The sequence below is a fragment of the Primulina tabacum genome, chromosome 7 (genome assembly GCF_025594145.1).
Source record: "Primulina tabacum isolate GXHZ01 chromosome 7, ASM2559414v2, whole genome shotgun sequence".
In the NCBI taxonomy this organism is placed as follows: Eukaryota; Viridiplantae; Streptophyta; class Magnoliopsida; order Lamiales; family Gesneriaceae; genus Primulina; species Primulina tabacum.
Window position 1 is genome coordinate 10,207,968 of NC_134556.1, and position 27,876 is coordinate 10,235,843.

The 27,876-nt window shown below is 37.0% G+C and overlaps 2 protein-coding genes and 1 pseudogene across 2 annotated transcripts; 2 read left to right on the plus strand and 1 right to left on the minus strand.

Annotated features, from left to right (window-relative positions):
• Nucleotides 1-2,598: 2,598 nt before the first annotated feature.
• On the plus strand, nucleotides 2,599-7,551 carry LOC142550555 (uncharacterized). Its single transcript, XM_075659628.1, has 5 exons — nucleotides 2,599-2,949; nucleotides 3,344-3,716; nucleotides 3,864-4,340; nucleotides 7,004-7,138; nucleotides 7,250-7,551. Exons 1-5 carry the CDS (start codon nucleotides 2,599-2,601, stop codon nucleotides 7,549-7,551), a joined length of 1,638 nt encoding a protein of 545 aa, XP_075515743.1.
• A 13,571-nt stretch (nucleotides 7,552-21,122) lies between these two features.
• Nucleotides 21,123-22,771, plus strand: LOC142550496 (putative protein phosphatase 2C 40; annotated as a pseudogene).
• Nucleotides 22,772-25,411: 2,640 nt separating this feature from the next.
• LOC142550556 (uncharacterized) lies at nucleotides 25,412-26,307 on the minus strand. The gene is made up of 2 exons (XM_075659629.1): nucleotides 26,075-26,307; nucleotides 25,412-25,961 (listed from the first exon to the last, which is right to left on the minus strand). The coding sequence occupies exons 1-2, from the start codon at nucleotides 26,305-26,307 to the stop codon at nucleotides 25,412-25,414; spliced, it is 783 nt and encodes a 260-aa protein (XP_075515744.1).
• Nucleotides 26,308-27,876: the final 1,569 nt, after the last annotated feature.

Genomic DNA, 27,876 nt, shown 5'->3' on the forward strand with positions numbered 1-27,876 from the left:
AAGTCATATATTCATGGATTATGTAACTCTACCGTATTATAAAAACCCATCTCGATCTCAATTATAACACATAAAATGTACTTTGAAGTTGATCTTGCTCCAAAATGGTAATAAACGCAATAACATAATCAAGTATTCTTAAGAATAAAATTTAATATTCAAACAAAGTCAAAAAATAATTGTTTGGGGTAGGATATCCTAAATCCTAACAAATAGAAAAGAGAAAAAAAGGTAAAAACATGTTTTTGATTTCTTCTTCTTTTCTTGCCCCTTTTTTCTTCTTCATCTTCATGTTCAAGACTTAAGGCGGCGAATCTCCCGGAGTCTCTCCAATCTGAAATATAGGTTTTCCCTTTTTAAATTCGCCAAGATCCATCTTTTTCTTTCATTATACTTGATAAGAACGAATCATATAGCTCTTTTAGGATTTTATTTTGTCGTATTCGTGTTTATCTGGCATTTTTATTCCGAGTTTTACGCTTAAATCGTCATATTTTTTATTGTTTGTAGGCTTGACCAAATGGTGTAAAAAGTTTAATTTTGGAGACAAGGTCAAAGAGTTCAATGCCAAGTAGGAAAGATTTACGAGAATGAAGGAAATAAGTGATGAATAACTTTTCCTATCATCCAACAATTCTTATGATAAGATAGAGGAAGTTTTGTGATCTTGGAATAAATTTGGGTTAGAAATGTGATTTCTATAACATTTGAAGTTGCTAATATAAAGTTATGGAAGAAGGGAAAAAACAGAAGAGATCCTGGAACAAGGCGTGATCACGTCTTGTGTCGCTTCACTCCTGCCGTGACAAAACAGAAGAGGTCTTGGAATAATCTTGAGAAAACAGAAGAGGTCTTGGAACAAGGCGTGATCACGCCTTATGTCTGATTCACTTCTGCCTTGTGACAACATGAAGCTCGAATTTAAGTCTTAAAATACCATAATTAAAAATCTTAATTGTGGTATTTGATTTGTTGAATGTTTTGAGAAAAAATAAAGCTTTTAAAATTAAGATAAGGAAGGATTTGATAGGGTTTTTATGCTTTAAAAAACTCAATCTTCCTTATGGATAGAGGATCCTATCAAAGAAGGAGGAGATTTTATTTTGAAGAAGATTATTCTCTATCCTCCATCTCCCATATACACAAGAAAAAGACTACAATCTCAGAGGAGACTTTTGGGATCATCAAGACGTGAAGAACAAGGAGAAGAAGACGCACTGGACAAGAAGATTCACGCATCATCGCTGAGATTTCTTATTTTTATTTTTATTTCTTTTATTTCATGAATTCAAACATTAGATTGTTGTCTAATTTTGATTTTATGGAGTAGTCGTCTTACTTGTGATTGTTGTTTGCATATTTGATCGATCAGAGTTTTGATTTATCTTTTATGTTATTGATTGATATTTGCGTAGATTTCTTACGTTTAATCTGGCCAATTAATTGCACGTTTGTTGTTTGATCTTGACTCGAAAGAGAATAGATTGAAAATAGCTTCAAAAATATTGATCCACACATGGTTAAACCGACTAGAAATAGTATTCGGTTTCAGTGGTTGATTTAAGGCAAAAAGCTGGAATTTCATAGTTGTTGAATGCTTTTTTATTTAATTAAATTCAACTAGAAATAGTTGGACTGTTAAATAAAAATATGATTATTAATTCTAGAAATAGATTAATAATTAAGATATGGAATTTCATCATGATTTTAAAGTAATTATTATTAGATCAAATCCCATATATGTCAATAATTGATGTTTGGTACCGTTGTGTGTTCTCAATCATTTATTTAAATTTAAATTTCTCATAAACTTAATCTGTTATTTAATTGAATTGTGTTATTTTCTTTAGAATAATTTAATTTATTTTAACTATTAACAAAAATCACTTCTTCTATTTAGCCTAGGTTAAATTAAATAATATATATTCTAGTAATTCGACAATAGTCTCTGTGGGAACGACTTGGACTCTATCCAACTATATTAACTTGACCTAGTGCACTTGCTAGCTTTCCCAACCGAAATCAGTCGGTCAAGTTTTTGGCACCGTTGTCGGGGACTATTTGTTCAATATTAGGATTGATTATTTGTTTGAGAATAGATTTTTATTTATGCCATTTTTTATTTTTATTTATTTTAAGGTTTGAGTTTTTTTCATCTAAGTGGTTTAATTGGACACTTTTTTTTTATTTCAGGAGTTCAGCTCATGTTATATGAGCCGTGCTCGAGATATTAAAACCTTGTGCCACTTGATTTGGAGATTGAAGAGGATTTTGATACAGATTGTAAGCAAAATTTTGCAGAGAGTTCTAAAGATATGGCTGGAGAAGAGGATAACCGTACTCTGATGGAGCTCCATCGACCAATGTTTGGAGGTTATGGGTCCAACATTATTCGCCCAACGATTCAAGCAAATACATTTGAGCTTAAGCCATCTATCATCCAAATGATTCAACTTCAGATTTGGGGGATTACCATCCGAGGATCCAAACGCACATCTGGAACAATTCTTGTCAATTTGCGATACCATCAAATTCAATTGTGTAAGCAATTATGCTATTCGATTGAGGCTATTTTCGTTTTCACTGCAAGGAGAGGCGATGGAGTGTCTCCGTGATTTACCAGCGGGTTCTATCACCACGTGGGATGGTTTGGTTGAGGTCTTTCTGAACAGGTATTTCCCACCAACTAAGATTACACAACTGCGAAATGATATCACATATTTTAGGCAGAAGGATGGGGAATCACTGAATTCAGCATGGGCGAGATTCAAAAAGATGTTGAGAATGTGTCCCAGACATGGGTTCTCAACAGGCCAACAAGTTGAGACTCTCTACTACGGGGTGGATCCATCATTGCGATCTATGCATGATGCAGCTTCCAATGGAAGCCCATATAGAAAAACACTAGTAGCAGCACTTGAAATCATATCAAGTATGACTGAATGTAACGTGGGTTGGCAAGACAACAGAAGAGAGAAAAAAGTCGGATTTCTTGAGATGGATGCTCTAACAGCGATCACAACATAACTTGATGGATTAACACACCACATGACTCAGTTGCAAGCTAATCAAACATTGGCACTCAAACAAGTAAATCAAGTCCAAGGAAGCACTGAGATAGCGGGGGGCATCATCAAGTGGCACACAATTTATGCAATCCACACCTCCATCTGTCTTTGAGGGGGACTCAGTAAATTATGTGGGGAACCAATGGTCACAACAATACAATCCATTTAGCTTCTCATATAATCCAGGTTGGAGAAGTCATCCAAACTTTGGTTGAAAGCCAACGTAAAATCATATTGAACCACACTGCTTCAATCCTCCCCAACATTCTGCACAGAAAAATTCTACTCAAGTACCCGTTAAACCTTCACAAAATAACGGACCTTCTATGCCACCGGGTTTCAAAAAATCTGAGAGCAAGTCAAATCTTGAAGATATGCTTGCGAAGTACATAGCTGGAAATGAGATGAGATGGCAAAACCATGATGCAATGATGCAAATGGTGGAAACACAATTGGGGCAGTTGGCAAACCAGTTTGCTACACGAGCTCCAAGCTCATTACCTAGCGACACAGAAAAAAATCCCAAGGGTGTCAATGCCATCATAGTGGCTACGCAATTGAAGAAAGAGGATATTGATGTTGATGTTGAAGGAGCTGACAAAGAGAAAGTGTCATCTAAGAATAGGGGCGAGAATGTAAGAGAGAAAGGTAAGTCTCTAAACTCTAAGGTTAATAATGATATTGAGATCAATTCTCAGCCATTTCCCCAAAGAGCAAAGCAGCTGTAGCTGGATAATCAATTTTCAAAATTTATTGAGATATTTAAGAAGCTACGTATAAATATCCCGTTTGCAGAAGCTTTAGCTCAAATACCCTCTTATGCAAAATTTTTGAAAGAGATTTTATCAAACAAGAGGAAACTAGTAGAATTTGAGACGGTTAAACTTTCAGAGGAATGTTATGCAATTTTACAAAATAAATTACCTCTGAAGCTTAAGAATCCAGGTAGCTTCTCTATTCCTTGTACTATTGGAAGTTCATTCTTTAGCAAGGCCTTGTGTGATCGTGGTGCAAGCATAAAATTAATGCCTTATTCATGCTTTGAGAAGCTAGGAATTGGTGAAATTAAACCAACTACAATTTTCCTACAATTAGCTGATAGATCTATTAAATACCCTAGGGTAGTGGTAGAAGATGTTTTAGTGAAGGTTGACAAGTTTATTTTCCCAGTAGACTTTGTTGTGTTGGATATGGTAGAGGATCGTGAGATTCCTCTTATTTTAGGTAGACCATTTTTAGCCACTGGAAAAGCTATGATAGATGTGGAAAAAGGTGAGTTGATGTTGAGATTGAATTATGAGAGTGTGGTGTTTAATGTTTTTCAATCTATCAAATATCCCAATGATGTTTCAAATTGTTCTAGATTGATGTTGCTGATGAGTTTGTTGAGTGTGATATGCAGGAATTAATTTGTGAGGACCCTTTGGTGATTTGTTTGACTTATTCATGTCCAAGAGAGTTTGAGAATGAAGAGATTGAGGAATACGTGCACTATTTGGAAGCAAGTAAACCACTTTCGAGGATGGTAAATTCTATGATAGGAGAGCTTGGGCATGTCCCAAGAACACTGAAGTCATCTATAGAAGAAACCTCAATCCTTGAAATGAAACTTCTCCCTTTGCATTTCAAGTATTTATTTTTGCTTGACAATGACAAATTGCATGTAATTATTTCATCTACTTTGACAGGGGGCGAGGAAGAAAATCTATAATAGCCCAACCTTTTATCATGTTAATCCTTATGGTTTATTATTGTTATGATCATGTTTTATGCTTTACTGGTTGAGATTATGTTGAATGGTTACTGGTTATGGATATGTTAATTGGAATGGTTATTATATGGTCATTGTTTATGGTTATTGTTTTGGTATTATGTTCATAGTTGGTGATGCTTATGGAAATGAATAGGGTAGAATAGAAAGTTGATCTTGAGCCAAATAGGAAATGGAAGTGCAGAAACGGTATGAAAAATGTGGCAGTAGTTGTGGTTTTTAGTATAATATTTTGTATATTGATCCAATTGATGTGAGGTCAGCTTTCATTAGAAAGATAAGATATAAGGCTATAACTTTCATGTTTTGAGTTTTGTTCAAATCATTAGGGAAGACGAGCCAAAAGTGGCCCGAAATGTGTCGTGTGTTTCGTTGTTCCTGCACTGACACATATTGGGAGAATGAGCATCACTTTTTACTCAGACCTTCAAATGACATGAGGCCAATTGGAGATGCAAGAAAAGATCTATAGGGTTACAACTTTCATGTTTACCACTTTGGCTAATTCGATAGAAAAAATGCATTTTGGCCCTTGGCAGTGGGTACACGGACCCATACACGGGGTCCGGGTCTTGCCATGAAAAATGAGTGATTTCCAGCATGTACACGGACCCATACACGGAGGGGGGCACGGGGTCCATGTATATGGCTTAGAAAACATGTTTTTGGTGTATTTGAAGGCTTTTAAATATAATTCTAAACCCTTCATTCCTCATTTCTATCCTTCTCCATCGATTCTTTCCTTTCTCCCTCAAAGATTTTCTCTCCCTCAAATTACACCTCAAGTTAAAGAAGCCTAGTAGAATTCTTAGCTTATTCTACTTCAAATTCCAAGCGACAAGGTAAGAACTTAGTATTGTTGGAAGTTAGAAGAGTTTAAAGAGATGATGAATTTCTTTGGCTATTGGTGATGATATATAGTTATTGTTGTGTTTATAGTTGTAGGGATTGCTTCAAGATATTATAGCTACCAATTGATTGTTGGTTGTAAGTAGAAGCTTTTCCTTCTAATGCTCACATGATTTATATGTATAAAAGCCATAGTTATTGATTTTTAGCTCCTTCCATTGTTAAATTATTGATGTACGTATTGTTATTTGGTTATTGAGCCAAGAATATCATTGAATTCATTGATAAGGAGCTAGTATTTTATTGTTGCCTACCAAATGTTTGTTGAATTTCCTCAAAGAAATTCCCTATGATTAAAGCCAAGGAATGATAGTAATTCATGCATGTCCTTGGCCAATCACATGATTATAAAGTATCTCTCACAGTTTTGATATTATATCAAAGAGATGCTACCACAGGTCACAGGTCACATAACTGTCATTTCCTTCCTTTAATCTATACCGAGAAATACCATCTAAATTGTTGATTATCCATTGTTTATTGAAGATGGTACTATTTAATTTTCATTGTCATTGCCATAGTTATATTTCAAGCCAAGCTATTGTATACGTAATTTTTATTTACGGCTTTTTACTTACTGAGTTTATTCTCATTCCAGTTATGTCATGTGATGCATGTGCTAAAAAGGATTGAAAAGGATTGTTCAAGGCAGGAGAAGTCATATAGAATGAAAGTGGAAAAACTTTTTGTTATGTCAATCTTATTTGTGTTAGAGTGAACATGTGAAGTTTTAAATTATCCTGTATTTTGTTAATTGAAGGATGGGAAAGATTTATGTTTGCTTTTGGATTATGTTATAGATAATATTTAGTGAATGATCATGTACATTAGTTATTGAAAATGCTTATGATGTAAATGATATATTGTCATTTCCCTTTTAAATGCTAAGGCTTTCGCACATTTTCTTTATTTAATTTAAATGTCATGGGAGTGGGGTGTTTCAAAAGCTGACACGAGTGTTGAGAGATAATATCAAGGCCATTGGTTGAAACATATCGGACATAAAGGTGGTCAGTCCTTCGATGTGCATGCACAAGATTCTGATGGAGGCCGATCACAAAACATCAACTCAGCCCCAAAGGCGTATCAATCCCGCCATGCAAGAAGTGGTCAAGAAGGAGGTGATTAAGCTTCTGGATGCAGATATTATTTACCCGATTTCTGATAGTAAATGGGTAAGTCATGTACAAGTTGTTCCGAAGAAGGGTGGGATTACTGTTGTGAAAAATGATAATAATGAATTAATTCCCATTAGAATTGTTACGGGATGGCATGTATGCATTGATTATGGAAAACTTAACGATGCCACCCGTAAAGATCATTTTCCCCTTCCCAAATGTTAGAAAGGTTAGCGGGACATCTTTTTATTGTTTCTTGGATGGCTATTCAGGTTATATGCAAATTCCTATTGCTCCCGAAGATCAAGATAAAACTATGTTTACATGTCCTTAAGGGACCTTTACGTAAAAACGAATGACATTCGGTCTTTGCAATGCACCAGCTACTTTCCAACGTTGTATTATGGCAATTTTCCATGACATGATTGAGGAGTTTATTGAGATATTCATGGATTATTTTTCAGTTTTTGGCTCTTCATTTGATGCTTGCTTGATTAATTTGTCTAAGGTTATAGAAAAATGTGAAGAGTCAAATTTAGTCTTGAACTGGGAAAAATGTCATTTTATGGTGAGAGAGGGAATTGTGTTGGGCCATAAAATTTCTGAACATGGGATTGAGGTAGATAAAGCCAAAATTGAAGTCATCGAAAAACTCCCACCCCCAACCAATGTTAAAGGAGTGTAGTTTTTTAAGACATGCTGGATTCTATAGACGTTTCATTAAGGACTTCTCTAGCATTGCCAAGCCACTGACTAATGTGCTGGTAAAAGATGTGCATTTCATTTTTCTATTGACCGTGTGCAGGCATTCCAGACTCTAAAGCAAAAGTTGATTACTGACCAGTGATCGTATCACCTGACTGGGGATCACCTTTTGAGGTGATGTGCGATGCAAATGACACGGCTCTAGGAGCAGTCTTAGGACAAAAGAGAGACAAAAAAATTCATGTCATCCACAATGCTAGCTTGACACTATCAGCTGCTCAACAGAATTATGCCACTAAAGAGAAAGAGTTATTTGCTGTGGTGTTTTCCCTAGAAAAATCCAGATTATACTTTATAGGAAGCAAACTGATTGTGCACACTGACCATTCGGCCGTGAAGTACTTAATGAATAAGAAAGATGCAAATTCAAGGCTAATTTGCTGAATTCTTTTGCTGCAGGAATTTGACCTTGAAATTGTTGATAGGAAAGAGACATAAAACCAAGTTGTAACATCTACCATTTTAAAAGTTCGGAAATTTTTTGTTTTTTTTTTAAATCTCACATCTTGAAAATAAGCTTTTGAATATCTTGCATGCTGTGAAAAATACCATTTAAAAATAATCATAAGTATTTGCAAATTAAAATGTAAGGCCCGAGAATTTTATCCTATTAATCTGAAATGATTTGGGGATAATTGATATGATTATAGACGAAATGATCGGACCGGGAAAGATGAGATAATGCATGAAAATGTGCGAGGAACAGTAGCCCTCGCGCATATATGCGGCACAGATGCGCGCATATGCGCGACGTGTGCAGAGGACCTCGCGCATATGCGCGAAGTGAGTCGCGCATATGCGCGAGCCTGTACAAGCGAAGTCCAGAGGACCTCGCGCATATGCGCGGAGATGAGTCGCGCATATGCGCGAGCTGCCGAGAAGCTTATCCACGAGACCCGTAGGTCTCGCGCATATGCACCGATATTAGTCGCGCATATGCGCAAGACGTGCAGTAGACACACCGAGCCACTTGGCTTATTGCATGCACGATATATATATATATATATATAACATTCCTCTTCAAAAATGAAGAAAAATCAGAAAGAGGCCGAAGAAGCTCCGAAAATCCTTACGCCTTTTGTGAGAAATTCGCCCGTTCGATTTTGAATCCGACTTCGGTATTGAGTTCCTATCGACGTAGGCTACAACTGGACGTAAGTTTTGCTACGTTTTGATATGATTTGAAATTATGGTATTGTCAAAATCTGATATGATTCATATATGATGTTCTTGTCATGTTAGACATCGTATAATCGAAACCGGACTGGAGAACAGATACCATATGAAATTGTTATGATTTTTGGAGTAGTTTTGGAGTCGACTTGATATCAAGATTGAAGTAGTATCGAGTATGAGGGTTGAGATTGATATCTGAATGATATGGTAGTGCTGTATATATTGAAATTATGACATTATATTGTTGGAACAGAATTTGATTTAATTCTGATTATATCCAGTATTGATTGAGTGGTGTATTGATGCCGTACTCTCAATATTGTTATTGTCAGATTGAGTATTGACAGGATTTGAGTTCGAGACTTCGACAGAGTCAGAGTATCAGAAAAAAAGGTATAAATTAATGTTGAGTTGGGATTGCACAACTCGAGTGAGGTTTGACTCGAGTCTCCCTAAATCACATACTTTAGTTTATTGCATTGATACTTTTAATTGATGAGATTGATTTGTATGGTCTATTGATTCATAGACATTGTATGTATTGAGTCATTGGCTGATTCGCCTAGTCATTGGCTGATTCGCCTAGTTACTGGCTGATTCGTCTAGTTACTGGCTGATTCGCCTATCTTTGACTGATTCGTCAATTCTGCGGCCGATTCGCCCAGACACTGGATATATGAATTATATCGATACCGTTTAGGGATTGATTCATTCATATCGACTGAGATTCGGTATATTTATCATTATTCAGACACCGGGATCCCTAGATTAGAATTGAGTCGAGTCTGAGACGACGCGTCAGTTGAGTCGAGTCTGAGACGACGCGTCGGTTGAGTTGAGTCTGATACGACATGTTGATTTACAGTGTTTATATCATTCATGTCTGGTGAATTGCTACATGATAATGATATCTGTATTATGCTTTTATATATGTTTTATATGATTGCATGTTTACATTGTTTATACTGGGATTTATTATCACCGGAGTTATCCGGCTGTTGTCTTGTTTTGTATGTGTGCATGACAACAGGTGGGGCTGGATCAGGGTCAAGAAGAGGATGAGAGAAGACAGTTAGTGTGGAGATCCGGACTTAGGAGTATATCTGTTATATCACCTGAGATGTAGTGAAGAAACAGTAGTTATTATGATTTATGATTGTACAGGACTTGTACTTAGATCTGAATAGTGATCTTGTAAACGAGATAAGACCTATTTTATATGCTGCATACTCTCGTATTTTAAAAAAAAATTTAGACCCTGTTTATTTTAATTGAATAATTATTCCCAAAAAGTGATTAAGAATCGAATTAAGTTCGGGTCCCCACAACAGGTGGTATCAGAGCGATAGATCCTTTAGACTGAGATAGAAGCTAGTGAGCGGGGTAGATTGAGTTTTCCTTCTTTGCTTGTGATTGCTAGCATGCTTTACTGCTTTATATAATACATGTTACTTGACTTATCTGATTTGATTGTGTAATATGTATTATTGGGAACGAATTTGAACCGATTCTCGATCAGCAGTAAGATGATCGGAGGAGGGAACTGAAGTGAAACAGGTTTATTGGATTGGGGCACTAATCCATTTGATTATCAGATATGCCTCCTCGAAGAATACCAGAACAGGGTAGCACATCGAATCCTCCAATTGATGTGACAGCAACTCCGATGGAAACGTTATTGAAAAGGTTTCAATCATTCAAACCACCGACTCTGAAGGGTATTGAGACATCAGTTGAATGTGAGAGTTGGTTAGATAACATTGAGATGCTGTTTGATTCACTGGATTACAGTGATGAGCGCCGAATTAAATTGATTGGGCACCAGTTGCTTGATGTTGCAAAGAACTAGGTGGATTACGATGAAGAGGGCCTTGGAGCATCGAGGTACGACTATTACTTGGGATGTATTTAAAACTGAGTTTTATCAAAGATTTTTCCCAGTGTCGTACAGGAAAGACAAGGGGGCGGAGTTTGCCAATTTGAGACAGGGTCAGCTGAACATTGAAGAATATGTGACCAAGTTCTCTACCTTGTTGAAGTTTGCTCCCCATGTGGCTGGAAATGACGAAGCCGTTGCTGATCAGTTCATCAATGGCTTGAATCCCGATATATTTACATTGGTGAACACAGGGCGACCGAATAACTTTGCTGATGCCATCAATAGAGCAAAAGGCTCTGAAGCGGGCCTGATAAGGCAGAGAGGAGCTGCAGATGTTCCTCCCGCACCGAGACCACAGCAACCATCTCCCCGATTCGAGAGTGATAGTAGCAGTGGTGGAAAGAAAGATTTTCTGAAGGCTGGACGAAAGCAGTTTAAGAAGTCTGGCGTCAGTTTTTCTAGCTCCAGTGGTTCCAAACAGAGTTATACCGGAGCTTACTGCGGAAATTGTGGAGGGAGACATTCCACTGAGCAATGCCAAGGAGTACTTGGTAGTTGCCACTTCTGCAAACAACATGGACATTTTGCCAGAGTGTGTCCACAGAAGGGTTCTCAAAGATCCCAGGGAGCCGAATCATCTGGATCAGCAGCACAGTGGAGTAGACGATCAGCTGCTGTTCATTCATTTTAGCCAGCACCATCTCAGTCACAGCAGAGTCCAGGAGGAAGTCAAACAGTTGGCCAGCCTCCTAGACAGCAGGCCAGAGTATTTGCTTTGACTGAGGAGCAGGCTCAGGAAGCACCAGATGATGATGTTGCAGGTAACTGTTCTTGATGTAGTTATCCTGCTTTTGTATTGATGAATACGGATGCTTCCCATACGTTTATTTTTGAACGATTTGCATTGAGTCATGCATTACCTGTTGAGTTTTTATCTACTGTAGTATATCTCTTTACTGGTTGGGGAGAGTTTTTATAGCAGTGAATTCTGTAAAATATCGTATACTACAATAGGATGAGAATGAGATTGAGTTAGATCGTCTGTAGCTGGTATTGTACTAGTGTTGTCTGATTTTGGGACTGCATTACTGATGTTGATATGCTGACCAAGTACAGAGCTACCCTAGATTAGTTCCAGAAGATGGTGAGAATCGGACCTGAGATGGCCAAAGGATGAATATTGTACGATAAGGATTCTAGATTGAGAATTCCTTTGATAATCCGTACTATCTATGATTTGATTATTACAGAAAGGAGCAGAGAGACTCCTTATGTATTCAGTTGATTTACTGAAGTTGAGTCTATCCTTGGCTGATTTACCAATGATATGAAAGTTATAGATGTTTTTTTTCCCCGATGAGACTTCAGATCTGATTTTAGTCAGAGAGATTGATTTTATCCTTGATTTAATATTAGAAACTGTTGAATTGGTGAATCCTGATTGAGACAGATTTCATTCAGGGTATGTTATATCTGAAGATGATGTATCTATTGATTTCAGCAGAACTAAACCGTAATTAGTTGGCCGAGATGGATAGATCAGTACCGATGAGTGATGTTTTGAATCTGATTGAATATTGCTGTTATTCTGAATCCGTGTTCGAATCAGATAGTAGACAGTGGGGGAATTTATATTGTACAGTCCGACCCAGAGAACTAGATAGCGAGGGTTAGAGCAAGACATCGATCCGAGTATCAGGTTCGTGACAATGTTATGTATGTAAATAATTGTATTGTTGTGCCAAATGTTTCGAAGTTGAAACGATAGATACTATCAGAAGCGCACAACATTCGATTCAGTATTCATCCTGGTGGCAAGAAAATGTATAATGATTTGAAAAGACAGTTTTGGTGGAAACAAATGAAAGCTGATATTGCTAAATTTGTAGCCAAATGTCTGAATTTCCAACAGGTGAAGGCTGAGATAAAGAAACCCGGAGGATTGTTACAGAGTTTGTCCATTCCTGAATGGAAATGGGATCACATTTCCATGGATTTTGTGACGCAGTTACCATGTTCCTCCAGAGGTTGCGATGCGATTTGGGTTGTGATTGACAGATTGACCAAATCCGCATGCTTTATTCCGTACAATATGACGTACAGACATGACCAGATGACTGAGATTTATGTCAGAGAGGTAGTCAGACTGCATAGAGTGCCGAAGTCGATTGTAGCAGACCATGATCCTCGGTTTACATCGTACTTCTGGCAGAATTTACAGCAGATTTTGGATACGAAGTTATATTTTAGTACTGCATATCATCCATAGACCGATGGATAGTCTGAGCAGACGATCCAAACATTGGAAGATATGTTGAGAGCATCAGTGCTTGATTTTAACACTAGCTGGCAAGATATATTGCCACTTGGTGAGTTTCGTACAACAACAGCTATCAGACGAGTATTGAGATGGCTCCTTTCGAAGCGTTGTACGAAAGAGGTGTCGATCCCCTCTTTATTAGAATGATATCTCTGAGGTTCCTGAGATCGGACGTAGCATGACTAGAGATATGATTGAAAAAGTGAAGCTGATTCAAAAGAGAATGAATGCAGCCCAAGACAGACAAGCCAATTATGTCAATGTCCGACGACGACCGTTGGTATTTGAGGCTGGTGACCGAGTATTTTTGAAAATTTCACCTTTCAGAGAAGTTGTTCACCTTTCAGAGGAGTTGTCAGATTTGGCAAGAAAGGGAAACTATCTCCATGATATATTGGGCCGTACGAGATTTTGAGAAGATAGGAGATCGTGCCTATCGACTAGCTTTAATCGCCTTCATTATATGGGATACAGGACGTTTTTCATGTTTGTTCTTGCGAAAATACCTGTCTGATGCTTCACATGTCATCCAACCAAATGAGGCCGAGTTGGATGAGACATTGAGTTATTTCAAAAAGCCGATTCAGATTCTTGATCGGAAGGAAAAGTAGCTCAGAACGAAGACTATTCCACTTGTGAAAGTTCGGTGGAGTTAACATGGCATTGATAAAGCTACTTGGGAGACTGAGTCTAATATGAGACAGAAGTTCCCAGTTTTATTTCACTAAGGTAGTTGTTTACTTAGCTTCTTCTATATACCTTCTTATGATATGATTGATTGCCTGTGATTTCGAGGACGAAATCATATCTTAGGGGGGGAGAAATGTAAGGCCCGAGAATTTTATCCTATTAATCTGAAATGATTTGGGGATAATTGATATGATTATAAACGGAAAGGATTAGACCGGAAAGACGAGATAATGCATGAAAATATGCGAGGAACAGTAGCCCTCGCGCATATGCGCGGCACAGATGCGCGACGTGGGCAAAGGGCCTCGCGCATATGCGCGAAGTGAGTCGCGCATATGCGCGAGCCTGTACAAGCTAAGTCCAGAGGACCTCGCGCATATGCGCGGAGATGAGTCGCTCATATGCGCGAGCTGCCGAGAAGCTTATCCACGAGACCCGTAGGTCTCGCGCATATGCGCCGACTATTAGTCGCGCATATGCACAAGACGTGCAGTAGGCACACCGAGCCACTTGGCTTATTGCATGCATGATATATATATATATATATATATATATATATATATATATATAACATTCCTCTTCAGAAATGAAGAAAAATCAGAAAGAGGCCGAAGAAGCTCCGAAAATCCTTAGCGCCTTTTGTGAGAAATCCGCCCGTTCGATTTTGAATCCGACTTCGGTATTGAGTTCCTATCGACGTAGGCTACAACTGGACATAAGTTTTGCTACGTTTTGATATGATTTGAAATTATGGTATAGTCAAAATCTGATATGATTCATATATGATGTTCTTGTCATGTTAGACATCGTATAATCGAAACCGGACTGGAGAACAGATACCATATGAAATTGTTATGATTTTCGGAGTAGTTTTGGAGTCGATTTGATATCAGGATTGAAGTAGTATCGAGTACGAGGGTTGAGATTGATATCTGACTGATATGGTAGTGCTGGATATATTGAAATTATGACATTATATTGTTGAAACAGAATTTGATTTAATTCTGATTATATCCAGTATTGATTGAGTGGTGTATTGATGCCGTACTCTCAATATTGTTATTGTCAGATTGAGTATTGACAGGATTTGAGTTCGAGACTTCGACAGAGTCAGAGTATCAGAAAGAAAGGTATAAATTAATGTTGAGTTGGGATTGCACAACTCGAGTGAGGTTTGACTCGAGTCTCTTTAAATCACATACTTTAGTTTATTGCATTGATACTTTTAATTGATGAGATTGATTTGTATGGTCTATTGATTCATAGACATTGTATGTATTGAGTCATTGGCTGATTCGCCTAGTCATTGGCTGATTCGCCTAGTTACAGGCTGATTCGTCTAGTTACTGGCTGATTCGCCTATCTTTGACTGATTCGTCAATTCTGCGGCCGATTCGCCCAGACACTGGATATATGAATTATATCGATACCGTTTAGGGATTGATTCATTCCTATCGACTGAGATTCGGTATATTTATCATTATTCAGACACCCGGATCCCTAGATTAGAATTGAGTCGAGTCTGAGACGACGCGCCAGTTGAGTCGAGTCTGAGACGACGCGTCGGTTGAGTTGAGTCTGATACGACATGTTGATTTACAGTGTTTATATCATTCATGTCTGGTGAATTTCTACATGATAATGATATCTGTATTATGCTTTTATATATAATTTTATATGATTGCATGTTTACATTGTTTATACTGGGATTTATTCTCACCGGAGTTATCCGACTGTTGTCTTGTTTTGTATGTGTGCATGACAACAGGTGGGGCTGGATCAGGGTCAAGAAGAGGATGAGAGAAGACAGTTAGCGTGGAGATCCGGACTTAGGAGTATATCTGTTATATCACATGAGATGTAGTGAAGAAACAGTAGTTATTATGATTTATGGTTGTACAGGACTTGTACTTGGATCTGAATAGTGATCTTGTAAACGAGATAAGACTTATTTCATATGCTGCATACTCTCGTATTTTAAAAAAAAAATTTAGACCCTGTTTATTTTAATTGAATAATTATTCCCAAAAAGTGATTAAGAATTGAATTAAGTTCGGGTCCCCACATAAAATATAACGGAAGCATAAAAAAGAAAAATCCTAACATCCATCAATGAAATAAATAAGCGTATAAAAAAATACTCAAATCCTCTCAACTCATAAAAATCATAAATGTGCGGAAAACATGTGATCATCGGGTCGTGTACCCCCACCAGGCCTTCCTACTCAGAGTTCGGCACCTCCAGTCCCCTCGATATCATGCTCACCTGCATCACACATGCCTAGTGAGTCTAAAGACTCAATACACATGTACCATAAATAACAAGTACATATATATAGCACACAACAGTGAAAATATCCTATAATCAACATACCTTTAATGAACTTTAAAAGCGTAATGTAAATGTGCAATATGAAATCCTGACGTGTCAAAACAGATCATCGTTAATCATCATTCATCATTTATCGTTTCCTATGGTGAATTCAGTTCATTAGAAGTGATTATCGTACATCATCATTTACGATGGATCCATCATACATAGAACCTGCGGTACTCGGCGGCTGTCAAACATCAGTGACAGGATTACGCATCCACTGTGCCTAGGCTTCATCATCATCATTTACATATACGTCTTAAGAATTTACATATACTTCGATAGCCACAACTAATTCTCATAATTCAAAACATCATCATCTTAATCACTTATCAAAGTCATGCACATATGCAATTTTTCTTAAAACCAAGCATGCAACGTATATTTTCATAAAATCTTAAAAATCGTGATCATGATGCATAAGCATTTAAAACATGATAAATTTGTGCTCGGGGTGCTGCCAGGACTAAAATCTCACTCCGGATGCAAAATGACCATTTTGCACCTGGAAACCCAAAATGACCATTTTATCCCTGGACCTCTAAAATTTGACCCAAAGCTTAACAAACTCTTTAAAATATTTATTAGACGTAAACTCGAGCCTGTTTCAAAACTTAACCGATTCGTTGTAAAACTTGGACCAGAGTCCAAGTTTTAACCCGCATCGAACCGAAACTTAACCAAATTTTTCCTAACTCGAACCATGACTCAAACCTCCATGACCAGCCTCTAACCCACTTATTTTAGACCACTTAGGACCTAGAAACAAGCCCCAAAGATTGCTGGAATTCTCCAGCGTATGAAAACAAATTTTCACAGCTTGAGAGACTTTACGATAAAAATCAAATCTCCCTTGTTTCTTATTAGAAAATTACGAATTTGCTATCGAATCGAACATAACAGAGAGTGCTACAAATCATTTGTTGAACACATTTCCAGAAAACCAACTAATAAGTCGCATAATTCGAAATAACCAAGGGCGACGGATTTTGTGATACAGAAATTTCACATCTTGCGCGGCTTTACGATAAAAACCATATCTCCCTCGTTTCTATCAAAAAATTACAAATTTACTATCAAATTGAAGATAACAGAGAGTGCTACAAATCATATGTTGAACACATTTCTAGAAAACCAATCAATAAGTCGCAGAATCTGAAATAACCCAGGGTGACGGATTTTGTGACACGGAAATTTCACATCTTGCGCGGCTTTACAATAAAAATCATATCTCCCTCGTTTCTTATCAAAAAATTACGAATTTGATATCGAACGAAGATAACAGATAGTTCTACAAATCATATGTTGAATATATTTCCAGAAAACCAGCCAATAAGACGCATAATTCGAAATAACCGAGGGTGATAGATTTTGTGACATACTTCAACAACAAAAAACGATCGACCCTCGACTTAACCCATTTAACCATCGACTCCAGCCTATTGAAACCCTCTAACTATCATGTACAGCCCTTAGAAACACAAAAACCGGCAGCCCCCTTGCAACCAATCATAAAAACGTGAGCAAGGCTAGGAAGAATTGCAAGATTCATGCCATATTATATAAAAACGCAACCACAAGGTGGCTCATGCAATTTTTCATACAAACACATAAATATCTACATATTATCGGTGTGTATGAAGAGAAAACGAAAATATAGGTGTGCCTTGATGTATTATGAACGAAAACTTGAAGTATTTCACGTCGAGGAGGCGCCGGAGAAGCGGGGAAGAAGACTTGTTAACAAGAAAAAGGGAGAACCGAAGCTTCAACAGAAACTTTTCGTGAAAATGGCTGATGGAAGGTGGGGGTGTCGGCTGATGGAGTGATTTAGGGTTAAGGAGTGTTTAAGTTTATTTTAATTGTAGTTAGGTGGTTTAAAATATGCACTAATGGGCCTCCAAGGAAAATAAAAATATTTTGAGCCCACTAAACTTAAAAGTATGCCCAACAAGCCCAACCACACTCCCGGAAAATATTTCGTTTTGGTAAGTTTTTTAAAATATCACCCGAGCCCTCAAAAAGTCATCTGATTCGTTAAAAATTTGCGTACCGTATAAAAATATGTTTCGGCGGGTAAAAATACCCAACAAAGCCCATTTTTTAAAAAATACGTTTAAAACACCTTATATTAATTAATAAAAATTAATCATGTATTAAAAATAATTTTCCTGAATATCTCCGGTCTCCGTTCCTCGTTCGAGCGCGAAATGCAACTAAAAATCCTAATGCATGAAACTTTAAATAAATCATGAATTAAAACACAAATTAATGAAATAAACATGCATTTAATGTAACATACCGTACTTTTAACTACTTTAAAATTTGCGGAAAAATAAATTTTTTTTATAAATAAATCGTGAACCTTCAAAATTTGATAAAACAAACTGTACATCCCAAAGTAGTTGTACAAAAGATCTCAAGGTAAAGTTTGCCAAAAGTATTCGTTTAGAATCTCATAACCAGTAATATAAATCAGAGTATTTTTGAATATTCATAAAAACTTAAAACATGGCGGTCCTCGGGTTTAGCCTCCCGCTCAGTCCAAGCCAGCTCACTGGTCCTCACCCTTCGTCTCCTCAAATGAATCCTCACCTGCATCGATCAAGTCTAGTGAGTCTAAAGACTCAACACATATAAACTGGAAGTAACGAGTACTACGTAATAAAATCACATGCAACTTCAAAATAGAACGTACATACTTGAACCTGAACGTGCATATAAAAGCTTGAACTCACATACATACATAGACGTGCCATAACATGAAACTTTTCTTAAACGTGCTTGCATACTTGTATTACATAAACTTCATCATTTTGCGTAGAGGCATGTTTCAAAGCAAGTGACCCATACATAATACGTCTGATCAGACTAAACCACAGTACTGGGCTGACAGGGAAAATCCACTGCCACATACATGAGATCCCCGTTCATGCTTTAACGGGTGGATTGGTCCCCGGTCATGCTTTACCGCTTTCCAATCCTGATCTAAACCCGTTCATGCTTTAACGGGGTGGAGAGGTCCTCGGCAACGTTCACCGACTTCCAAACCCATTCATAAATTGGTCACATGACATTTAGCATACCTCAAAAATAGAACATTTTCTCATTTGCACATCGAACATACTTAATTGGTGTCGAGTGATTCGTTGGATCTCGCTTGGGCCGCTGCTGCACATACTAACATGGGTTTAACTACTTAATTTGCATAACTTAGACGTAGATACTCAAGCTCACACCGAAGTGAATAAGTAGCTTATGACATTCTAGTTCCCTCGGGACTTGACCTCTCTTAATCATTGTACTAACCATTATCTTGAACCCCAAAACAAAACCTGATGTGAAGTCTAATTTTTTTTCCCAAAATATGAATTACACGGACCCCGTGCCCAGGTCCGGGTCCGGGTCCGTGTAGGTACTGTAAAATGTGTCGTGCAGAAAAGGGAAGGCACGGACCCCGTGCCTAGGTCCGTGTAGATACTGTAAAAACACACCGAAAAGAAGGAAGGGCATGGACCCCGTGCCAGGGTCCGTGTAGGCTCGCAAATCTGACACTACGAAGGAAACAAAGGCACGGACCTCGTGTCAAGGTCCGTGTACGGGTTCGTGTACGCTCGGTGAAAGTAAACCAACGGGAAATCATATACTCAAGGCTTATTTCTCCTAACTCTATCATCCCAACCATAAATCAACACCTCGAGACCCGGTCCTAGGATACCATAATAATTACTCAAGCCTATACAATTGTCTCAAAACAACCACGCATGACAAGTAACCCAATAAACCCGTGAACGCGACTTTTGACAACAAAACGAATTTTATGACTACTCATTCAACCAAGTGCCTAACGACACGAAACGAAACACCCACAATCATCCCAACATCATTCTCGATATACCTAAACGCAGCAGCGATCACTCGTCGATCCCCAACGAAGCCTGCAACTCAAAAACTTCAAGAATGCATCAATAACAAAATTTTCAGGAAACGCAGTTTGAGCAGTCCCACGAAAAATATCATAACTCTCAATTTTCATCCAAATATTTCGAATTTCCCCCAACAAGTGGTATCAGACCTACTTGTGCTTGAATCATTAAGATTTGTTTAAAATTTTAGATATTAATTGGTTCCAGATCTGGAAAAGAAATTTTTTTTGATAAGGTTTTAGATCTGGAAAATATTTTGGTTGAAAACAAATATTTTAAAGTTTCAATTTTGGTTGAAATTTGAAGGATTTGGTATAAGATTTCGATATTCCATTATTTTTTGTTCAACCAAAAAAAATTAGAGGAAAATCGAAAGTTTGATAAAATGTTTTCGCCAAAATCGACCAAGGGTCGTCCAGGACAGTCACAGGTGCACAGAGGCATGATATCAGGATGTTCTGGACAACATCAGTTGTATTGGGGCGCGATATTAGGGCTCCCCGCGTGTGAATTATTATTATTTTTTTGTTAATGTTTTTTCGATTTAAGCTTAAATAATCAATTATTAAAATAATGATAAAGTTATATATATTTTAAAATAGATTGATTGAAATAAAATGTTACCAAAGTGACCCTAGTGTTTGACTGATGTTCCAGGATAAGGGATGCATCATTTGTTAATTCGGTAAAAAAATCGAAGCGAAATAACCGAAAACTGATTTAACCGAATTTGTTCTATGACAGGATGATTTGGTCTAGTTCTCTTCATTAGCAGCATGTACCCGAAATTGTTTAATTCTTTATCTATGTATAAAAAACAGATCACTTAGCAGTTAGATATCGACTAATGCATATAAAGCATGTGTGTTAATTGTACGATAAATCCCTGCAGAATTTTATTGAATAATTTTACACATTATGTAAAATCTGAAACCTTCACAGACATTTTCGACTGATAACGAGTTAAGTGTCAAAATCCTTATCGAATTCTATACATGTTGTTTCTTGTAGACATCAAATTTGCATGCAAATTCTTATTGTATTTGCATTTTGTTCTGGCAGGGAAAAAAATCTTGATTAAGTTTTTTTCCGGTTTTGCCTCGAGTGTAATGATTCACGAGGAAGCCATGCATGATTCAGAAGAAATCAAAGTTAGTTTCGGCTACCATTGCAATTCCAATAAAGATGATTGTTGTGGCAGATCAAAATCTATCGATATCCCATCTAAGGTTAAACTCGGAAGAGCTAGCAGCTCCTTCTCTTGCCTCTCTGGTGCAGCATTGAGTGCCAATGCTACATTAGCTAATACAAATATGTGCAATGGGTTTATTAGTTCTGAAATACTTCCGACTTTGGATTCTCCTAATTCATTCCGTAGGATTCCCACTTCACCATCTGTAATAAGATGGACTTTTTGCCATCTTTTTCTTTCAAGTAGCATATCAAAAATGAGTTTTAGTCCATCCTCGCCAAGTGAAGCACTTGATTATGATTCATTTTCACCAAAATCGCAAAACTTTCTTACTACAATGGAAGTACAAGTGGCTGGTGGGGCAGCTGGTGAAGATCGTGTTCATATAGTTTGTAGCGAAGAGAATGGTTGGGTTTTCTGTGCCATTTATGATGGATTCAATGGTAGGGATGCAGCAGATTTTCTCGCCGGAACTTTTTATGAAACTATAGCATATCACTTCAACCTAGCAGACTTGGAACTTTAGCAGGACACAGTCAAGTCTTGTGGCTCATGGAACCAATCATCGGATCTTTTCAAGCAGAAAGTTCTCAACTGCCTTCAACATGCTCTAACCCAAGCAGAGGATGATTTTTTACGCATGGTTGAACAAGAAATGGAAGACCGTCCGAATTTAGTATCCATAGGATCGTGTGTTAATAGTCTTACTCTATGGCAAGGATTTGTACTTGCTCAATATAGGTTATAGTCGAGCCCAAGTATACCGAAGGTGTCAACATGAAGGAAAACAAAGAGCTGCAAGCCATACCGCTTACTGATATTCATAATGTCGATAATGAAGTTGAGAAAGCACAGCTTCTAAACGACCATCCGGATGACCCTTTCACGATTGCGGCTGGTAAAGTCAAAGGGAAGTTGAAGGTGACAAGGACTTTTGGAGTTGGTTACCTTGAAAGGTACGACGATTTATTTGAGATTGTTCTGTCAGGCTTACAATTGCATAATTCAAATTTAGTAATCCCGGATCTTGATTCAGCAAAGCCTAGGATACCCTTCTATAACCAGTATTGATCTAGCCATTCTACTTATGTCACACAGAAAACATGAATGATACTTTGATGGGAATTCTTCAACTACATAATCTCTCAAGTCTTCCATACGTATCCTTACAAACATCGCTCAGAATACCTGAGGTCTCAAGTTCTGATCGCTTCGATGTATATTAGGAAGTGATGGATTATTCGACTTCTTTAGTAATGATGAAGTTGTAAAGCTTGTGCATTCATATATTTTGCAAAATCCCTCCGGTGATCCAGCAAAATTTCTGGTGGAGCAGAGGGCAGCAAAGTCAGCAGGTATGCTACTAAATTTTCTGTGGTTGATAATAGGCCTTCTTTTTCCTGCATCTTTAAAGGTTTAAAATCTTCTTTAGTTTTCGATGATTTCCTTCGGTTTATTTCAGGCTTCAGTATCGAAGAGCTGTTGAGGTTACCGGCTGGAAGGAGACGGAAATATCATGATGATGTTACGGTTAGGCAGTAGGCACGAACAAGCAAGCTTCAAAGGCATCGATGTGTATCTGAATAGCCGCACAAATCACATATCTGGTGATACCTTAGGCTTTCTTCTGCCTTCTTTGAAGGTTAAAAATCTTCTTTAGTGCTGAATTTGCAGCAGTCACGCACACGCCATTGTGCATGGCATGGTGCTTCTCGCATGAAATCTACTATTAGTCATTAGAAAGTAGTGTTAATTTTTTGGTTTGTTGATTCGACTTTTCATGTGCAATAATCATTTGTTTTCCTGAATATATAAAATCTTAAAACATGATGTTGTGTTTGCAGCTCTGAAATAAAGAATTACTCGACCAATAGTTTATTGTTCATATGATACGGATTTGAGACAAGTTCCAATTGAAACGATCACTTCACACTGAATTACTCATGGGAAACAGAGTAAGTAATCATCCCAATGTCTTCGACTTTACGTGAAATGGTCAGTTAGAGCTGTCAAACGGGTGAGTTTTCCCTCCCTCGACTCAAACTACGCAGTGGGGCAAGCCGCCAGCCAACCTACGAGTCGAGAAAATTCAAACTATTCAACTTATATATAAACCTTTCAAAATTCATTAAAAAAAATTACGGACCAACCGACCCCAACTAACAACCCCATCTCCAAATGAGTGGGCAAAACGGCGACCCGACCCGACCCGACCTATTTAGTAGTGTGGTACGGAAGCCCGAATTAGTATCTCCATATTCAGTCATATGCTATAAAGATTATTTTTTAGTGCAGCAAGTTTGGATGCAATCTCTAACTCTAATACGGTACTTTATAATGCAAAGACACGTCAAAAAAACCTTAAACTTAGAACAAGGTCATGACGTAGTCCAACAAATAAAAGGGAAAAATGATTGGAAAGTGGCATGAACTGTGTAGGGTATCAAATAATTTAGAGCATCCTCATTCGTTACTGTTATAACATCCAGCACCTCATCAAAAATTATGGGGTCCACATGTCACATACACATTATATTAACACATATATTCTCCCACATTCATTTTAACATTAACACTCATTACTTGTAGATGTCATTGTCTACTTTTTCATCTTATTCTTATTTTACATTAAATATATTCAATTTCAAATTATTTACAAAATTTAAATTATTATTATTTTATATAAATAATAATTTATATATATATAATACGTAAAATTATTTTATCTTATTTTATGAGTGTTATTTATTTAAAATTAAAATTTTATTATAATCTTAAAATGAAACAGTAAAACATATAAAAATAAATCACGCATGCGTAAAAGTAAAAACAAACATATAAATTAAATGTAAGAGAAGATATAAAATAATATTTCAATGATTGTGTTGTATTGTGACCAAATATGTTCAACTAGGTCGGAACGATGTTGGTGATGCACATGAGTGTAATGTATTTCGGAATTTGTTCGGAGATATTCATGAAATCCTCAGTTTGAGCCCTGGACGGGTTGTGCGGGTTCGTCATTTTCATCGTTGTACCAATTTGTCACGTGAACCCCCTCATCTTCAACAATCATGTTATGTAAAATAATGCATGCTAACATAATATGTTTTAACTTTTTTCTGTACCAGTAACGAGCTGGACCTCTGAAAATTTCCCATCGATCTTGGAGCACCCCAAATGCTCCTTCAACATCTTTTCTTTCAGACTCTTGTCTTTTCTTAAAAAAACCCCTCTTTCGATTTTCTGGGCAAGGAAAAGCCTTCACGAAAGTAGCTCATTCCAGATATATTCTATCTGTTAAATAATACCCCTTCGTATATTGAGTCTCGTTGACCATGAAATTAATCTCTGGGCCATTTCCTTGCAAGATGTTATTGAATATTGGAGATTCATACAACACGTTAAGATCATTACGTGAATCGGCGACACCAAAGAATGCATGTCATATCCACAAGTCTTGAGACAAGACCGCTTCAAGCACAATTGTTTGTGATCCATGGCCTCTTGTAAACTAGCCTTTCCAAGCAACTGGGCAATTTTTCCAATCTCAGCACATGCAATCAAAGCTGCCCAACATTCCAAGGAACTCGTGCCTCTCATCATGCATTTGAAGAAGACGTTGAACATCATCAGCATTTGACCTTCTCAAATATCGATTACCAAATAGTTCAACCACATGTCCGCAGAACTTGAAAAAACACTTGATGGCAGTTGATTCACCCATGCGTAGGTACTAGTCAAGATGGTCGGCCGGGACTCCATACGCCAATTGACAAATTGCAGCCGTGCATTTTTGTAGGGGTGACAAGCTTCGTCATCAACTTCAACTTGGACTTCGTTTTCACGTGTCAAGCTAGAGCTGGAACTACTGGAATATTGAGACATTTTGAAATAAACAAATTCAAGTCTACGTGTTTGATAAATGATATGTTTGTAGAATGAAGAATTATATAGCACAAGGTATAAATATATATTATCTTCTCAACGGTTATATTCCAACGGCTACTTTCAAATGACCAAATTTGCCACGGCTATATTCCAACGACTATTTTGCAACGACGATATTTCAATGGTTACTTTCTAACGACCATATTTGCAACGGCTATATTCCAATGACTGCTTTGCAATTACTACATTAATTGACCAAAGAGTTACATTAACTGAAATGAAAATTACATTGATTGAAAATTACAATAAATGAAAATTACAATAGCTAAAAATTAAATATTCCATCTCTCTCTAATCTCTTGACATAGACGTTCGTGGATGATAAGTTTCTCGTATGTCATTTGCGAAGTATCTTTCGAAAAGATTGCATATTCTTTTAGTTGAACTTTGGCTACGGCAGTTTTTGCTTTCATCTCCTTTACTTCGAGTATTTTTTGTTTCATTTCAACTTCAGCTTTATTTATGCTTGTATACTCAGTAAACTTTGCAAACATATTGTCCAAGTTTGTCGTCATACACTCCATGTCCGATTTCGTTTTGCCTTTTCCCTTTCTTTTTGCTGCCTTCTGACCCATTGGACGATTTTCTTCTTCGTTTATGTCTACATGTAGACTCGCATCTTGGTGGGATGAGGTGTTGCTTGCTTCCGACTCCGAGGTCTTTGCCTTCTTCGTGCCAACAAGGTGATTAACGGACTGTGGAGTAAACATTGGACGGTCTTTTACGATTCTCCACACATGCTCGAGATTAAATGAGATGCAGTTATTTTCCTCTCGATATTTTTCATACGCGAGCCATAGTATATCCTCATCACTATGGCCGCTACGATATGCATTATAAATGCTATTGTAATTTTCATTGAAGCGATATATTTTTTTGGATGGTATTGTGCCAGTGCAATCGTATGACACTTGTACTTCTATTGGCGTACCTACGGGACGATTGTCATTGTAGTAGCTTGCAACACGTCCCAGAAAGCTTTTGTCTTTTGATCATTGCCGATGATTGGGTCATCGCTGATAGTGACAAACTTTAACTTTTCTCCAGGTTGACAGTTTTTTTCTACCCTCAGCGCAAGAATCCACATTCTCCATATTTGCGACTTCAATTGGGAATTCACGGTCGGACAATTGAGTCTCTCTGACGAAAGTCGGAGTGGCAGGTTCATTTTCTATAGGAGATGTAAAAAGCATACCGGTTGCATGTTGATTACATGGATAATATGATGGATATTGATTATATGGATATTTTGGTGGGTATGGATTATACGGATAATTTGGTGGATATGTATGATGTGGATAATTTGGTGGGTATGGAAAATTTGGATAATTTGGTGGAATTTGTAAATTTTAGGAAGAAGTATTTTCTTCTGGTATTTTTGGATAATTCACGAAATTTATAAGCAATCATTGGTTATTTTCATCCATTTCGGAAAAATAGGATAATAGAAAGAAATATTCAAAGTAAAATTTAGATGAATAAAATAGTAGAGAGAAATTTTTTAGAGTGATTTAGGTGTTTGAATGATTGAAATAAGTTGTGTAAGATGATGAGTATATATTGATAAAAATTTGATTCTTTTTTTATTAATTAACTAGCCGTTTTTTTTATTTTAAATTAAACAAAAGTAGTTTGACACAATCTAATTTTTGGTATTTTTTATTAATTAGCCGTTGAATATTCATATAAAAAAGAATTATAGCCGTTTGATTTTTTTATAAAAGAATTTTATATCTTTTTTTAATTTAGATTTATTTTTAAAAAGTAAAAGAAAAATTCAAAACAAAGAATTGGAGAGCTATGGTGGCACAATTCCCAAATTCACGCACTGCCAAGAAGCGTGCAAGCATGGCCAATGGGTTTGAGTCTGGCGCGTGCGTATGAGTTAAAATGCGTCAAAAAAATTTTTGAACATCCGTTCCAATGTTCTAAATTGCGGCCTAGGCGCTAGGCGACGATCTACGGCACCGATAAGGTGCTAGGCAGCCAGCCTAGGCGCCTGGGTGCTCCTGTGCCCGCCTGGGCTGGCCTAGATGGGCCTAGACACTCTTAAATAGGCCTGATTTATTTTGAAAAAAATTATTTGGGGTTCTAATATTTTAAAGTTCAATTGAAAAATTAAAAGTTGAAAAAAGGTTGCCCTAGCGAATTTTAGAACCTTGATCCGTTCAAAGATGTCAACGCCTTGATAATGTGGCATTTATGAACTCTGAATCACATTGGTTATTTTTTTATGTTCATTGTTATAACACTCAAATAATAAACCAATGTAGATGCCCTTATGAATGCATTGAAATTTTCCGATATCTCTTAGTATTTAGGATAATAATTGAAAAAAAATCCCTTTTTATAGTAATTAATACTTTTATGGTTCGAGCAATCATTTTAATTTTTTATAACTTGAACACGTTTTTTATTACGTTTTAGTAACTTAATGAATCTATTATCTCTTACAGTTACGATTAAAAATAATATACATCGATAAAACACATTTTCCAAACTTTTGATAAATTCTCCGTATTATTGATTTTAATTGTTCAATGTTAAAGTTAAATATTGAAACATACGCATATATAAACCATTACATTTGATACGATTAGCACCAATGTAGAACGTAACATCATGTGATGCTCACTGTATCAAAACACTATAAATCATCATTTCTTTCTATGTTGTTCCCTTCATGTTTTTATAATCCATAACATCCTATTCGTAGAGCGCCATATATGTGGTCCTA

Bases quoted from the DNA above. Each gene is read 5' to 3' on its own strand.
- LOC142550555 (XM_075659628.1), top strand. From the start codon at position 2,599: ATGGAGTGTCTCCGTGATTTACCAGCGGGTTCTATCACCACGTGGGAT. The intron at 4,341-7,003 runs GTGAGTTGATGT...AATTCCCATTAG, and splicing joins TATGATAGATGTGGAAAAAG to AATTGTTACGGGATGGCATG. The intron at 7,139-7,249 runs GTTATATGCAAA...GCAATGCACCAG, and splicing joins TTTCTTGGATGGCTATTCAG to CTACTTTCCAACGTTGTATT.
- LOC142550556 (XM_075659629.1), bottom strand. From the start codon at position 26,307: ATGAACCTGCCACTCCGACTTTCGTCAGAGAGACTCAATTGTCCGACC. The intron at 25,962-26,074 runs GTAGGTACGCCA...TGCATATCGTAG, and splicing joins ACTACAATGACAATCGTCCC to CGGCCATAGTGATGAGGATA.